Here is a 14,346-nt window from a genome sequence, read left to right on the forward strand (position 1 = left end):
TAATAAAAAAAATAGTATTCGTGATTACTAAAGTTTTAAATTATGTTTTGAGATTGTTATTCAGGTTGGTCATAGATTTATTTTTAATCAATACATTGAGATTGTTTGATAAAAAAAAACAATTGTATGTATTTTTTTGTTTATGATAAGTTTTACATTTTTAATTATATTTAAATAGACCCGTAACTTAAAAGGATGCCGGTACAAGTTATAATGTTATTAATTTTGTAATTGCGAATGTATAGATTGATGGATGGATGGAAGTTTATTAGAAGGTTTCTCCAGAACTGTTGAACCGATCTCGCTGAAATTTGACATAGATGTAGAACATAGCCTGGAAGAATACATAGGCTACTAATTAAGTTTTTTTTTTAATTCAACGCGGACGGAGTAGTGCGACAGCTAGTTAACGATAAAGTGAGAAATTTTATTAAAGTGAATATTTTAATCAGTGAAGTTTGTAGTTTGCAGTTTCTTAAGTTACCAAAAAACCATGATTGCTCATCATTACTTGAGCAACCGATATTAACACGTATTCTTGCTTAACATAATAGTATACGAAATTATTTTGAATAGGTACTTAACTGAGGTTAAGCAATAGATATGGCGGTGTCGAAGTAACGGATGTGTGCAGCAAAATGTCTGATAGTATCGAAAAGTTGTGTAAAGAGTACGACGAAAATGTTGCCGAGCCTCGCTCAAGAAGCGTCGGTCAGTATAATAATAATACTACCCCACACCAAAATAATATATCTATTTGTGATGACGTCAAAGTAACGTTCATCGAATTATAACTTCGTTATTCGTTAAAACATGGAGTAACGAAGTGAATGGAAGAGTATGTTACATTTCAATCATCTCATGTTATTGTTCACGAGTTGTACTTTTTTTTAAAAGATATTTAGCTAACATTATTAGGTGGTGGATGCTTTCTTGATAACAAGTGAGCTTGAATATAAAGTACTGAGCAAGATTGAAAACTTACTTTGTATTACAATATTCCGTATTGGTTTGTGGGTGATCGCAAGAGTATGCGATCGATTTAATATTGGTAGACGCCAGTGACAATAACATCTGTTGCACGAATGGATCGGCACGACCGGTGCAATACCACGACCACACAGAAGACAGGTGTCAAGTGGAAGCAATTCCGCGTTTCGTCTGAAAAGTATGCGTGCAACAGGCCTAATTTTAGTCCACTTTCCCTTCCTATCCATTTCTTGTAAGCAAGAGGTGGAAATAGGAAGTGTATTTGACGGAGGAGGGGACGCCCTTTTGGCGTATTCAGGTGGCCGCTTGCTCGTTTGCCACCTTTTGGTGTACAAAAAATAGAGTATGCTATACTACATTGTTAATATAATACGTTTTATGCTAATTAAAAAACCTCTGAATTACCTTGTCACAGCATGAACGCGTGGCATCTACCGTAAGAGTGCCCCGTGAAGTAACCTTAACCCTTTGACCGCCAATATTCAAGAATTATATTTTCTATTGTAGGGTTGTTCACTATCCCCGAATACCCGGAGTACGAGGCGCGCGGCATGTGGTCAGCGGCGCTGGACGCGATCCTCACCACGCTGCGGTATCTAGCGCCCGCAACATTATTGACGCTTCTCTGGGGTCAGCAGAGTTTCATATTCAAGATACTTAAATACATCGACTCGGCTTTCAGATCTTGTAAGTAATCTTATTATATTCATTAACACTTTAAGTGTGAATAAAATTTTAACATACTAAAGTGAACTTGCTGACCGAATCAGTAACACTGAACGTGTTAATAAAGAGACCTCAATTTCACTTATTAGAATTTTGCAGGCTATGTACGACTGACTGAAGTACCTGACCAAAAGAGTCGTAATGAACATCTTACATCAACGACAGCATATTTTTATTGTAAACTGTATACATATAGGTACCTCCAAACATTCATTTATTTATAGTATAAACTTACAGTCATAGTATGACCCGGTGTTTAACATTCTTAAACTAATCTGCGTCATTACAAAACTACGTTGACTAAAAGATACTGTTATCGCCATCTTTAATCCTTTTTTCCTTGGATTTTTCTTAGAGGCCGATGATTAATGGACTAGCCGTATTAAAGCTTTCAGTTTCTATTTTTATTTAATTTTTATTAATACTGGCTGTCACCCGCGACTCTGTCCGCGTGGAATTAAAAGTAGCGTGTTTTTTTTCAGACTATATTCTGCATCTGTGCCAAATTTCATCAAGGTCCGTTCAACGGTTACAGAGATACCTTCAAATATTATTAGTATTAAATTGTACCAAACGAAAATGTTCTTAAAATTACCAAAAGAAGATTCTTAATATTTAGCTACTGATGTTCTTTTATTACAACCTTCAAACTCAAGAAACGAGTGAAGTTTAAAGCTTAGCTTACATCATCTATGTAATCCTCCTGATTAAGAATTTTATTAGACTGTCTCGCTTTATAGAGCCGTTAATCTAGACTGCTATTTCACGCGTCGCCAGTTTTTTTTCCGTATAGTTCAAATTTATAACTTTCTTATATACGGGATCTATACGCAAGAGTTGATAATTTTCCTCGCTGCAAATTTTACCATACCTTAGATATTGTAAAAAAAACAAAGAACGGTTTTTTCGTTAAAAAAATACTCTGTCTTTTTTATTTTCCTCGTAATGTGTATGCCAAATTTCAAAACTAAGAATTTATATGTCTAGCCATAATAATTTTGGGACATAGTTAACAGGGAGCTCTAATCCACAATGCCAAAATTGTTTCCAGTGCTATTCTCGAATGAGGAACAGAAGCAGGCGGTGTTGCAATGGGTGTCGGAGCATGGACCTGTGCGCGTAGACGAATTGGGCACGGTGTGGCGGCAAGGCTGGCTGCTATGCGGGGTGTTAGACACCGCGCTACCCGGCGCCTGCGCAGGACATCCACCGACACAGCTTTCTCTGAAGCACGCTCAAGCGATTGCTGCACAATACCTTGGAGTTGAACCGGTACATATTTACATGTCTTTTAATTGAATCGCCCAAGAAACTCTTACAATGTATAAATATAAGTCCTTGTAATCTAATAATATGTTCCTTAATACCTTTCAGGTATTTTCTCGCCAGGAGCTGGAATCAAATGATAATTTAAGCAAACACCAAGAATGGCGACTGATAACATACATAGACTCTATTCGTCAAGCTATAACTAAAGTAGCACCATCTGTTGCAAAGTCCAGTTATCAGAAACCTTCTAAAGATACAACTCAATTTACTCTTGATTACATAGCAAGGGGTTCGGGTCTTTCAGCCGCCCAAATAAATCACCCGATGTACTTCAAAATTTATCCAACATCCCAACAATCTTTAGACCCAGGAGAGATAACAATAGTAATTAACGGGCCAAATGATACGTGTGGCGTCAGAATATTACCACCTATTTTAGGAAAGGCGCAATTAATAAGACAGCAATTACTTGGTATGAGATCGCCGTCTGGCTATACAGAAAATAAACTACCTTTAGCCCACGGAGCAACTTATTTAAGAAGTTACGGAAAAAATGACATGACTAAAACATTTTACATACCAAAAACAAATTATGACATTGATATCGAAGTGGTATCTTCTCAAGATCACGTTAAAATAGGTTATACGGCCAAATTAGAAGGGAAATATGAAATTTATATCACCAGCAAAGGCAATAATATTGTGGGGTCACCTTACACTGTGACGGCTACTAAAAATATATTAAATTTGTTGGAAAAAGACAGTTTTTCTCTAGAAGACGGGGAAGAAATAGACATAGTAGATGTTAAATCTGATAGAAAAGTTGTAGTGAGAATTGTTGATTTTGTTACCGAAAAAATGTTGCTAAAAGATGATGGAGTCTTAGAAAAAATCTCCGAAGACGAAGCCAAATATTTAATGGAGAAAGATACTACAGTAGAGAACCCTTTACCTCCAAGTACCCAAACCTATAGCACTATTCCCACAATCAAATTTGACGAAGCTAGTATAAAATCAACAAAATTCAATGAAGCAGCTAATAAAATTGTAAAAATAAATAAAGTGTGTAAATTATTTAATGAGCTTGTCAAAGAAAAAGAAACAGTTTTCATTCAAGATGATAATCTACAGTCAACAAATCAAGACATACCAGATGTGGTTAATTCAACACTTGGTGAAGCTACTGTTAGTGCATTTTTATTATCAAACAAACGCGACAAAGTAATTGTTCCTGAGAATATTTCCGTATCAATTTTAACAGAAAAAATTAGCAACGCAGACGATACTTTACTTAACGATGGCAGTAGACCTCTCTCTCCAGCCCACAAAGACGATATCAATTTCGCTGAGTTAAAAATATTACGTGACATCCCATTTGATGGTGTAAATGAATGTGATGACGCAAATAAATCAAGCAATCCATTTTTAAATGAATCCATTGCTCATGACGATAAAATTGGAAAACTTTTGGGCACATTTGTAACTTCAGAATTTGAAGCGAATAAAAACCAAAACGAAGAAACACAGGATGCACCAATAAAAATTATTCTTGAATATTCAAACGAAGCACCCTCAATAAATGAAACGAATCCTTTTATCAACAATATTTTAATAACAGATCGACCTAAATCTCCGATATTCAAAGACATTGCAAGCGATTCTGACTATTTTGATCTTCACAGTGATAATTATGAAAATTTAAGTGAGAATGAATTTGTTAATCCTTTCTTTGCACATCTACCTACTGACAATAGTAAAGAAAACTTACCTGTAGCCGATTTCATCATAGGAGCTCCCGTATCCTTACCTCCTGAAATAAAGTCTTTATCTCAAGAAACAACCATCAACTCATTAGATGGCTCAGATAAAGGAACTAATAACAGAGGGGCTGATGTATGCAAAGAAGAAAATCACGAAACATCCGAAGTCTTTTGTTCTTCTTTTGAAAAAAATGTCAACACTTCAAAGGGCGAATATTTGAACATCAATTCTAATGCAATAGATACCATCGATAGTGGTAATCTATCACCGAAAAAAGAAATGAGAGATTCAGCATATGTAAGCATAGATGAAAATAATACTTTACCAGATAATAATAACAATGAAAACACCGTTTCAAAAGGCTCTGAAACCAAGCAAAAACTTTTAAATGATTACTTTTTGTCCAATATGGGGCCAGCAGAGCGAGAAATATGGGAAAATTGTACAGAATTACAACAAAGTGAAGCAAACAAATTGCAAGAAGAGATTATGAAAACAAACAGAAGAGATTTAAAAAAATCTAACTTTACACCAATTGTCGAAGAAAGTGATAAAATCATTTCTGCAGGCATGAAGGGCTTAAAATCAGAAAACGATAAACATACTGAAACTGATCCAGTAACACTAGCTTTTGCTGAAATAAATATCCTCTATAATGACTACTTCCCAAGTTCTGAAAACAGTTCGGTAATAAACGAAGACCGTAAAAATATCGACAGGGAAGTTGACCAAATAAGTGAATATCAATATGTCAAATCTGCGTCTGAACCCGAAACAGATGTGATGAGACATAATAAACAATCAGAAGGTGAGATTTCTGAGATTCAGGCAAATGTAACTGAATCAGTTTCAGTAAGTCAAACCCTTCATGTCGAGGAAAGTATAAATAATAACACATACCAGTCACAACATAACGATCCTATTAAATTTGGTGATATTACATATTCTAACATTGTCCTTGAAAAAAAGAAATACTGGGATGAAAAAATACGACAAATCGAAGCAAAGGAAGAAGAATCACGGAAATTACAAAGAAAGAGACGACCTTCTGTAAAACAGTTAAGACATAACGACTCACTTAGTAAACGAAAAGGAAAACAGATCATCAAAAAATATCTTAGTACTAACGATAAACAAACTAAAGAGACAGAAAATCAAGCACAAGTCGTAAATTTTGAGGAACAGTCACAAAATAATGAAAATGACAATGAAGTTAATATTACAAGAGTAAAAAATTGGAAAACTTTTTGGGACAGCAAATTAGAAGATGAAAACAAGGAGATAGTTCATCCCGATTCTAGGGTTCATTCGCCTTTGCCTAATGAAGTATTTAATCCAATAATACTGGAAAATGATGAAACAAAAATGGATTCCAAAACACAAGTAAAAACTTCAAATTCAAGTTCACCGGTGAAACAAGAAATACCAGAAGAAGTTTTTAAAGCATTTGAAACAAGTCCTAAAAGGTTTTTCGGTACTTCTCGAAAACAGATTCTGAATAAAATAGATAGTTCCTTAGGAAAACCGAATACAGTTAAGGAACCTTCAATAGATAATAATGAAACGACGTGTGAGAGCGGTTTAGTATCTAGTCGCATTTCTCTGTTTCACAACATATCTCAAACGGAAGAATTATCATGGACACATCGAAAAAGTCAATCAATGCATAACATATATCAACGAAAGGGTAGTGACTCTGACGTATTAGAGCCAACATGTAAGATAGAAAACAAAGAAAAATTAGACATACCCGAAACCACAAAAGAAGAAAATTTAGATCAAAGAAAACAAAGTGTAAAAAATATAACCTTAAAAGAGAAAAGAGCTCGGGTGGCTGACAAATTTTATACTAAAAGTTTTGACGAAAGTAGTTATCACGATTTTCAGATAACAGACGATTTCTCAGATCACGATTCATACGTGAAAAAAACTATTAAAACTATGAACAGTTCACTTCCTTGCAGTTCAAGTAATGATTCGAATAATACTCCTAAAATGTCCAGTAGTAAGTCAGAAATGGATATATTTAATAAACTATCAAATAAATCAATCGATGAGGATTTTGATAAATACAAATCATACGATGAATTGCCAAAAGTCAATGTTAAAAGCTTTATATCGTTGTATGAAGACGTTTCGAAAACTGCAGAAGCAAGTTCTACAAGATTACGTAATAATAAAAGTCCTGGAAGTTTTGATAAACCTACCAAGGTTGCGTGCTTAATTTCTGGTTGGTATAAAATTTCTATGTGTCTTTATACGTTGTTAAATGTTTTTGCATCGCAATGCATTTATAATTGTTTTTGAATTTATTACAGAAACAGCTGCAACAATCGAACCAATCGTTACTTCAACACCAATTGGAAAACTTTTCAGTGAGGAAGCTTCCAGAGTACATTTTAATTCTAAAGAATTTGCTGCAAATCACGTTACAGAAGATTCTAATAAAAATAGCATTACTAATGAATGTAATGGAAGTCCTATCCAAGATATGGATAAGAAATCAACATATTTTAGTTTACCAGACATCGAGTTAGAAATTGTAGAAAAGACTATAGATAACTCAACTGAAATTACACCAGAAAGGGAAATCGAAAACTCATCTGATTATAAATCTCGTTTCAAATTGGCCAAGCAATATTTTCAATCACTCGAAGAACTTAGAGAAGTAAAGAAGCCGAAAAAATTAAACGAATGCGAATTACTTTTGTATAATAAGTCAAACGAATCTCTTAACGATAACGAACAAAATAAACCAAAAGAAAAAAAGAAAATTAAATCACGTACGATGCCGTCGTCAGAAATTTCTAAATTTTGGAATCAACTACAAGACGAAAATAATGAAAGCAAAGATAATAAATTCATGAAGATATCAGAAAAGTTTCACGTTGAGGATTTCTTCACGGATGTTATGGAAGGGAGGTTAAGCAGACAAGGTAGTTTGAGGGGAATTCCTCACAAGAAAGCAGTATTAGAAGCATTCAGATCGATGGAAAACATTTCTGATAGTAAATTAAGTCCTTACGAGCTTGCTGTGTCCCAATTTAATGATATTAATGAAGACGCAAGAAAAAAGAATGCGCAGACATATCTTAACGAATATCCGTACTTACCTACAACAGATCCGTCCAATTTTCATTCCAGATTAGATGTTCACGCATCTGGTTTAATACCATTTAAAGAATTAAAAAGGGTACGAAGGAATAGTGTACCAGATTTAAGATTAAACCCATCTTTTACTGTCGATTTGTAAACATTTTTTTTTTCATAAAAAATTCAATCACATAATTTCTTCTTGGTCTTTCTTTATCTAGAATTTTATGTTTTATGACTATTGTAGACTATTTTTTAGCTTTTAATTTTACTTTTAATGTTGACGCAATATGTAAAGTTTTTAATAAGTGACTAAAATTTTTCGTTTTATAATTTTTGTTAAGTTTTTTTGTACAATTGTAAAGATGTTGAATCTAATAACTATAATGTAAGAACATAAGAATAATTATTTATTTTCAAATAAAGTATTTAATTAAATAAAACCGGTAATTAATTTAAAAACAAATACCAATAGCTAGTTTTTTTATCTGTCACAATAAAAATCATACATTTTCCTTAATCACACAAAAAAAAAATAATAAATATGAAACTATATTTAATTTTATTTACATCTAAACTAATTACAAACTTACGCTAACACAAAAAATAAGTAATTAGTTATGAGTTGACTTACAATAGGTGTATTTCAAAATAACATATTACATTGATTTTGCAATTTTTTTACATTGTAATATAAACCATTATGAAACATACAAATACATTTGAGTCCTTTTCCTTGCCGGAGACCTTTAGTCCCCTTTCCCTTCCCACCCTTTTCTTATTAGGAAAGGATGGGAAGAGGAAGTGGATTAAGTTTAAGAGGGGACATATAGAAAGTTGAAATATCTTTCAGTGCGTCCACTTCTTCATTTAATAAATAATAAAAAAAAATTGAATTTGCATTAATACATTCAAGAATTTAATTGTTATATTACAAACATTGAAATTATAATTTTCAAAACAGTCCAAAAAACTCAATAAAAAAAAATCGGAATTTTATCTTAATATGACCAAGGATTAGACCAGGGATCCCTAAACTATTTTGGACAAGTGACCCCCTTTTCCAAAATGAACTGTTACCTCAGACCCCCCATGTCCAAATTACCTACTTTTAACATCAATTATTATTATTATTCATTCTGACTTAGGTCAATAGAAGAAAACAGAGTAAAAATAGCAATGCTTTAAGTTCAATATTGACCCCTTTAGGAATCCCTGGATTAGATTAATTTATTGTTATTTGAAACACACCGTATCTATTCATTTTATTTTTCTATTATTTCTTCACACACTAACACTAGCTGATGTATGTCAAATACTTCAGATATATCTTATTTATTTAGTCTTTTTTTTAAAAGTTTATTGATGAAGTCATTAACTACACTATCTGGAAATTTGTTACATTCCACAATCACTTTATTTACCGAGAAATACTACAACGGGTTTCTTTTAGCTGAGGTCTTTTAGGTGAGATGACCATGTGAATACGTTTTCTTTTGGAATAGACCACATATTTCTTTATGTCACATAATTATGTCACTACACCATAGCACAATACACTGGTCACTTGATATGTATCTGAACATAATTTGAAGTGGAATTAGCTCGTCTCCAGTCGAGCCAGGCTTTCACTTGAGGGTCGGAACGGTCACCACGTGCTTCTAACTGTTGATAATAAGCTTCCCGGATTATACGGAAAGCGTCCACACTTCTGTATGGCAGCTTTGTGATAGGATCTATGTAACGGGCTGGTCTCCTGGAAAGATTTAAGTTTATTAAGAAAGATAGACAGAGAAACACTATTTATTTGTGTTTCTCTGTATTTCTCTCTGTTTTCATTTTCATAATGCACTAGCTTTTACCCGCGACTCCGTCCGCGCGAAATAAAAAAAAAATAATAGAAAACGGGGTAAAAATTATCCTATGTCCTATTCCTGGTTCTAAGCTACCTGCCCACCAATTTTCAGTCAAATCGATTCAGCCGTTCTTGAGTTATAAATGGTGTAACTAACACGATTTATAACACACAGTTATAAATCCATAGGAACAAGACAAATTGATTAGCTATTTTTCTAGTAAAAAAAAAAAAAAAAAATGGGAGAATAAATTAATTATAGATTAAATGAACAGAAATAACTTACTTAGTGACAGCACAGAGTAACTCGCGTCGTTTCTTAGGTTTTGAAGTTGGGAAACAAGATTTGAAAGCTTTATTTCTTATATCATTTTCAAAAGATATTAGAGTCCTTTCAAAAAACTTGCAATTAGCATTTCTGGGTTTGTTCTGTTTTTCATTTTTTCTGAAATTTAAATATTATTCCTGATACATAGTAAATTTTAAATTGACGTACATATTATATGTGTTCAGATAATTGTGCCAAAATTCATTAAAATCTGTTCAGACGTTCCAGAGATAACTTCTAACAAAAATCCGTTAGATTTATGACAAAACATACAACTTTATACATAGAAATCATTATAATAATAATGATAATGATAAAAATCGTTTATTTAGGCAACAAAAGTATGGTAATTTCATAGTAATAGTACGCCTGGTTCCTAAACTAGGTTCTAGACCGGTATTATAGAAGCCAGGACTTTCGTCTTAGTGGAACAATTTCAATAACAGAATAGTAACATAAAAAAAGTAATTAATGCCTAATTGCACAATTAACTAAGTTAAGATTTAGAAAAAGAATAAAATTAAAGTTATTTACACTTAAAAGGCTTAATTATATGTAAGTAAAAGTGTATGTATGGATGTTTGTTGGGATGTATGTATTGATGTATGATTGTGTGTGTGTGTGTGTGTATGTTTATATAAGTAAAGTTCTGTTTGTTATGATTTAGTTAATTCATAATAACTATGAAATAAACTCACAATTTAACATCCTCAATTTTAATTTCTTCATCAGGACCGACTACATCCATCTTTGTTCTCGTATCTCTTTCTAATTTTATCTCACTCTCCTCAACAACTGGTTTCTCTTCGGTCTTAGGATTTTCATCTGTATTTTCTACTGTTGTTTCTAGAAAAAAAGTAAAGCGAGATAGTTGTTTTTAAAGTGAAATAATGTGAAACGTAATTTTTTTTATATTACAAGGTGGCAAACGAACAAGCGGCCACATGAATTCGCCGAAATGGCGAAGCGACCGCTGCCCATAGACATTCGCAATTGAGACTAACAAAAAGAGAATATTTAACCTTCCTATGCATCTCCTCCTCCATCAAATCCACCTCCCTTTCCCATCCTTTCTTTATGAGATGGGGTAGGAAGGGAAAGAGGACTAAAATTAGGCCTCCGGTACCACACTCATCAGACTGTACTTGGAATTACTTCCACTTGACGTCTGTCTTCTGTGTGGTCGTGGTATTTCACCGGTCGAGCCGTACAATTATACCTGTAATAAGTTATTAATATTACCTTTTTCACTCTTAATCATATCTTCATCTTTACTGTCATCTAAAGATGTAGTGTTTTCTAATTCTTCAGGTTTGTTACTAATTTCTGATACTAAAGGTTCTGGAACTGCAAAAGAATGATACCTAAAAAGGAAAATATATATATACTAGCTTTTACCCGCGACTCCGTCCGCGCGGAATAAAATATAGAAAACGGGGTAAAAATTCTATGTCCGTTTCCTGGTTCTATGCTACCTGTCCACCAATTTTCAGTCAAATCGATTCAGCCGTTCTTGAGTTATAAATAATGTAACTAACACGACTTTCTTTTATATATATATAGATACATATATATACATATATAATTAATCGCGTCAAATTATATAACTTTACAGTTTTTAAAACTATCGAGTTTTCACTTCTGTTATTATAGTGGTAATGTGAGTTACCTTATTACCGGTCCAGTAATAGTTTTCTTGGTAGGTCGCACTTTCTTCCTTTCTAATTCGTTTTGTTCAAATCTCTCTAAAAATACATAAAGATAACAATTTCATAACACATTAAAAAGTGATACTACGACTTAAAAATAGTAATTTGGTGACTTCACTCTGATATTACACTCTACATCAGGGACCCCCAAACTATTTTGGACAAGTGACCCCCTTTTCCAAAATGAACTGTTGTTACCTCAGACCCCCATAGCCAAATTACCTACTTTTAAGACCAATTATTATTATTAATATTTTTCATTCTGACTTAGGTCAATGCTATGTTACAAATTTGCCTACATCATTGTTTTATTTTATGTATGATTAGTTAATATAAAATACATAACTACCTTAAGTTATTATAGAAGCAGAAACATGTAGTCTTAGGCTAAGTTTGTTCTTTTTTTATGGAATAAATAAAAAAAAAATAGAAGACAGAGTGAGAATTAGGAATGCTTTATGTTCAATATCAACTCCAGGGGGTCGATATTGACCCCTTTAAGAATCCCCGCTCTACATTATACTGACCTAAGCTTTTAAGATTTTCTTTTTCTGTAATTAGAGCTTCCTCTAGTAATTCTTCTTGTGTAAGAACTCTCTCCTCTACTTTTTTGGGTTTCTTCTTTTTTAACTCCGACCTTATTTTAATCCTCTGTTGAGTCTCGGCAGATTTGACTGCTGTACTTTGTCTTATTGATTTTCGTTCTGAAAATAGTTTGTGAATTTGGAAAATTAAAGAATTAATTGCATCATAGAGCAGTAGTTGGGTGTTTTTCATTGGGCAGATTGACTTTTTTTAGAGTGGAATGCTTTATGCGCTCTCCGCAACCGGGCAGATTGACCTACCAATCAATCCACTCCATGGGATATATTTATTGGGTCAATTTAATCCATAGAATCCTGAGACTGTGGTTTATAACTTTTTTATTGGTTGTATACATACCTATTGAAGGATCAATAATAGATTTATCAACTTTTTCCACTGGTGTTATAGTTGTTTCTGCTTTAATTTTATATTCTTTTGGTTTCTTTACAACTCTTTTTGTTTTCTCGACTACACCTTTACGTTTTCTATTTGGATCCTGTGAGTAAAGACATAGTTTTTACACTTAAAACATTCTGTTGCATCACCACTTAAAATTAGGTGGAATCATTTTCAAGTGTGTAACATATTATATAAAAAATTACCACTCATGAAAACTGGGTAATCTAGAATATTAGATTTTCTAGAAACCAATTTTTTTTTGTGACTGACTAGCTGTTTGCCTTGAAGAGGCATTTAGTTCCACCGGGCTTAAAGTGGCCGAATACAGATGGCGCTTAGCCTTAACCTTGTTTATTAGCAACTAAGCTCGAGGGCTCCCTCAGAAGCCTCGGCTCGGGCTGTTACTTCAATATTATATATTATAACCGGATTGGGAGGCCACTGAGCTCTTAGATCCCTTTGGTGGACGTTCCATGGAGTGACTGGGCTCAAGGGCCCCTGAGAGGGGACCTCGGCTTGGGCTGTCAGGTCTAGAAACCAAGTATGTATGTTTGTTAAATACTTGCCTTGTAAGCTTTTGTGTTAACCTTTCTTTTCTGTTTGTCCTCGTCATCATGATCAGAAGTTGGCTCATCATTTTCATCAATATCAAAATCTGAATCAACAACATCTTCAGTTTCCTTTTCTTCACTAAAAAGATAAAAAGATTATCTAATATAACATCAAGTATTTCTTACTAATATACGCAATATCTACAATTATAAACAAAAATTGAAAATGTGTGGCTTCCACAGTCTGGTCTTATTTTGATAGTTTTGTAAAATTACGATGCTATTTGAAAATTCAATTAACCGTTAACAATTAATCATGCAAATTAATTTAAGACATACACATAATCGTTGTCTTCTTCAGCCTCTTGAAAACCCCCGTAAGTTGTTTTATAAAAATCGTCTTCCTCTTCTTCATCAAGCAACTTTGCCATTCGATTGCCGGCATTAGAACGCCTTTCTCTTTGAGCCATGTTTATTAATGGGTCACGACAATTACTTAATATTAATTAGCTATTAATCAGCACAGTGTATTTTTATTATAAACGCTTTATTTTGTGGACAAAACAACTATAGCGTCAACAATAATCACGTAAAATTACGTGACATTGACACAAGGAGTAAGAATATTGGGTATGTTCCGATATACACTGCGAGCACTGCACAGTGCTATCACTGTAGAAAAATTCGTTCCGTTATGGACTGCCAGTATACTGCCGCAGTACCCTAGGGAAATATATGACGTCATAAATCGCCGCCATATTCTACTGTGAGCACTGGCGTTTTCGAGGTAAGGTACTCGCAGTACTTTGATCACGTGATCAGTCAAAACCACCCGAGTGCCTGACATCTTATAAACAAAGCTACAGTTTAATCAGAAAATGTTAAAGTTCTGTAATTAGTTTGGATTAATAAATAAAACAATGGAAGGATTGCAAAAATTAACCTTATTAGACTGTGTTGATAATGAAAAACATTCTTTTTAATGAAAAAGTACTTATTTTTATTACATTATAAATTCAATTTATAATTAATATTAATTAAAATATTTTTAATTTGACAGTACTCCAAAACAGTTTTTTT

General features: G+C 33.2%; 2 protein-coding genes across 6 annotated transcripts in view; one reads left to right on the forward strand and one right to left on the reverse strand.

Annotated features, from left to right (window-relative positions):
• LOC106712869 overlaps window positions 1-8,027 on the forward strand; it is a 31,716-nt gene extending 23,689 nt beyond the window's left edge. For 2 of the 5 annotated variants that reach the window (XM_045679223.1, XM_045679222.1), the window contains exons 2-6: window positions 577-711; window positions 1,498-1,677; window positions 2,768-2,988; window positions 3,091-6,976; window positions 7,065-8,027. In XM_045679223.1, coding sequence (XP_045535179.1) covers window positions 639-711; window positions 1,498-1,677; window positions 2,768-2,988; window positions 3,091-6,976; window positions 7,065-7,999 — 5,295 coding nt within the window. In that variant the 5' untranslated portion in view covers window positions 577-638 and the 3' untranslated portion in view covers window positions 8,000-8,027. The remainder of the gene's footprint in view (window positions 1-576; window positions 712-1,497; window positions 1,678-2,767; window positions 2,989-3,090; window positions 6,977-7,064) is intronic. The other 3 variants (XM_014505533.2, XM_014505534.2, XM_045679224.1) reach the window with 2 other exon arrangements.
• A 1,033-nt stretch (window positions 8,028-9,060) lies between these two features.
• On the reverse strand, window positions 9,061-13,865 carry LOC106712847 (vacuolar protein sorting-associated protein 72 homolog). The gene is made up of 9 exons (XM_014505503.2): window positions 13,606-13,865; window positions 13,282-13,405; window positions 12,674-12,812; window positions 12,259-12,435; window positions 11,692-11,767; window positions 11,265-11,386; window positions 10,721-10,868; window positions 9,981-10,139; window positions 9,061-9,595 (listed from the first exon to the last, which is right to left on the reverse strand). The coding sequence occupies exons 1-9, from the start codon at window positions 13,734-13,736 to the stop codon at window positions 9,403-9,405; spliced, it is 1,269 nt and encodes a 422-aa protein (XP_014360989.2). The 5' UTR covers window positions 13,737-13,865; the 3' UTR covers window positions 9,061-9,402.
• Between the last annotated feature and the right edge of the window lie 481 nt (window positions 13,866-14,346).

This window comes from Papilio machaon, chromosome 9, assembly GCF_912999745.1.
Source record: "Papilio machaon chromosome 9, ilPapMach1.1, whole genome shotgun sequence".
NCBI classification, from domain to species: domain Eukaryota; kingdom Metazoa; phylum Arthropoda; class Insecta; order Lepidoptera; family Papilionidae; genus Papilio; species Papilio machaon.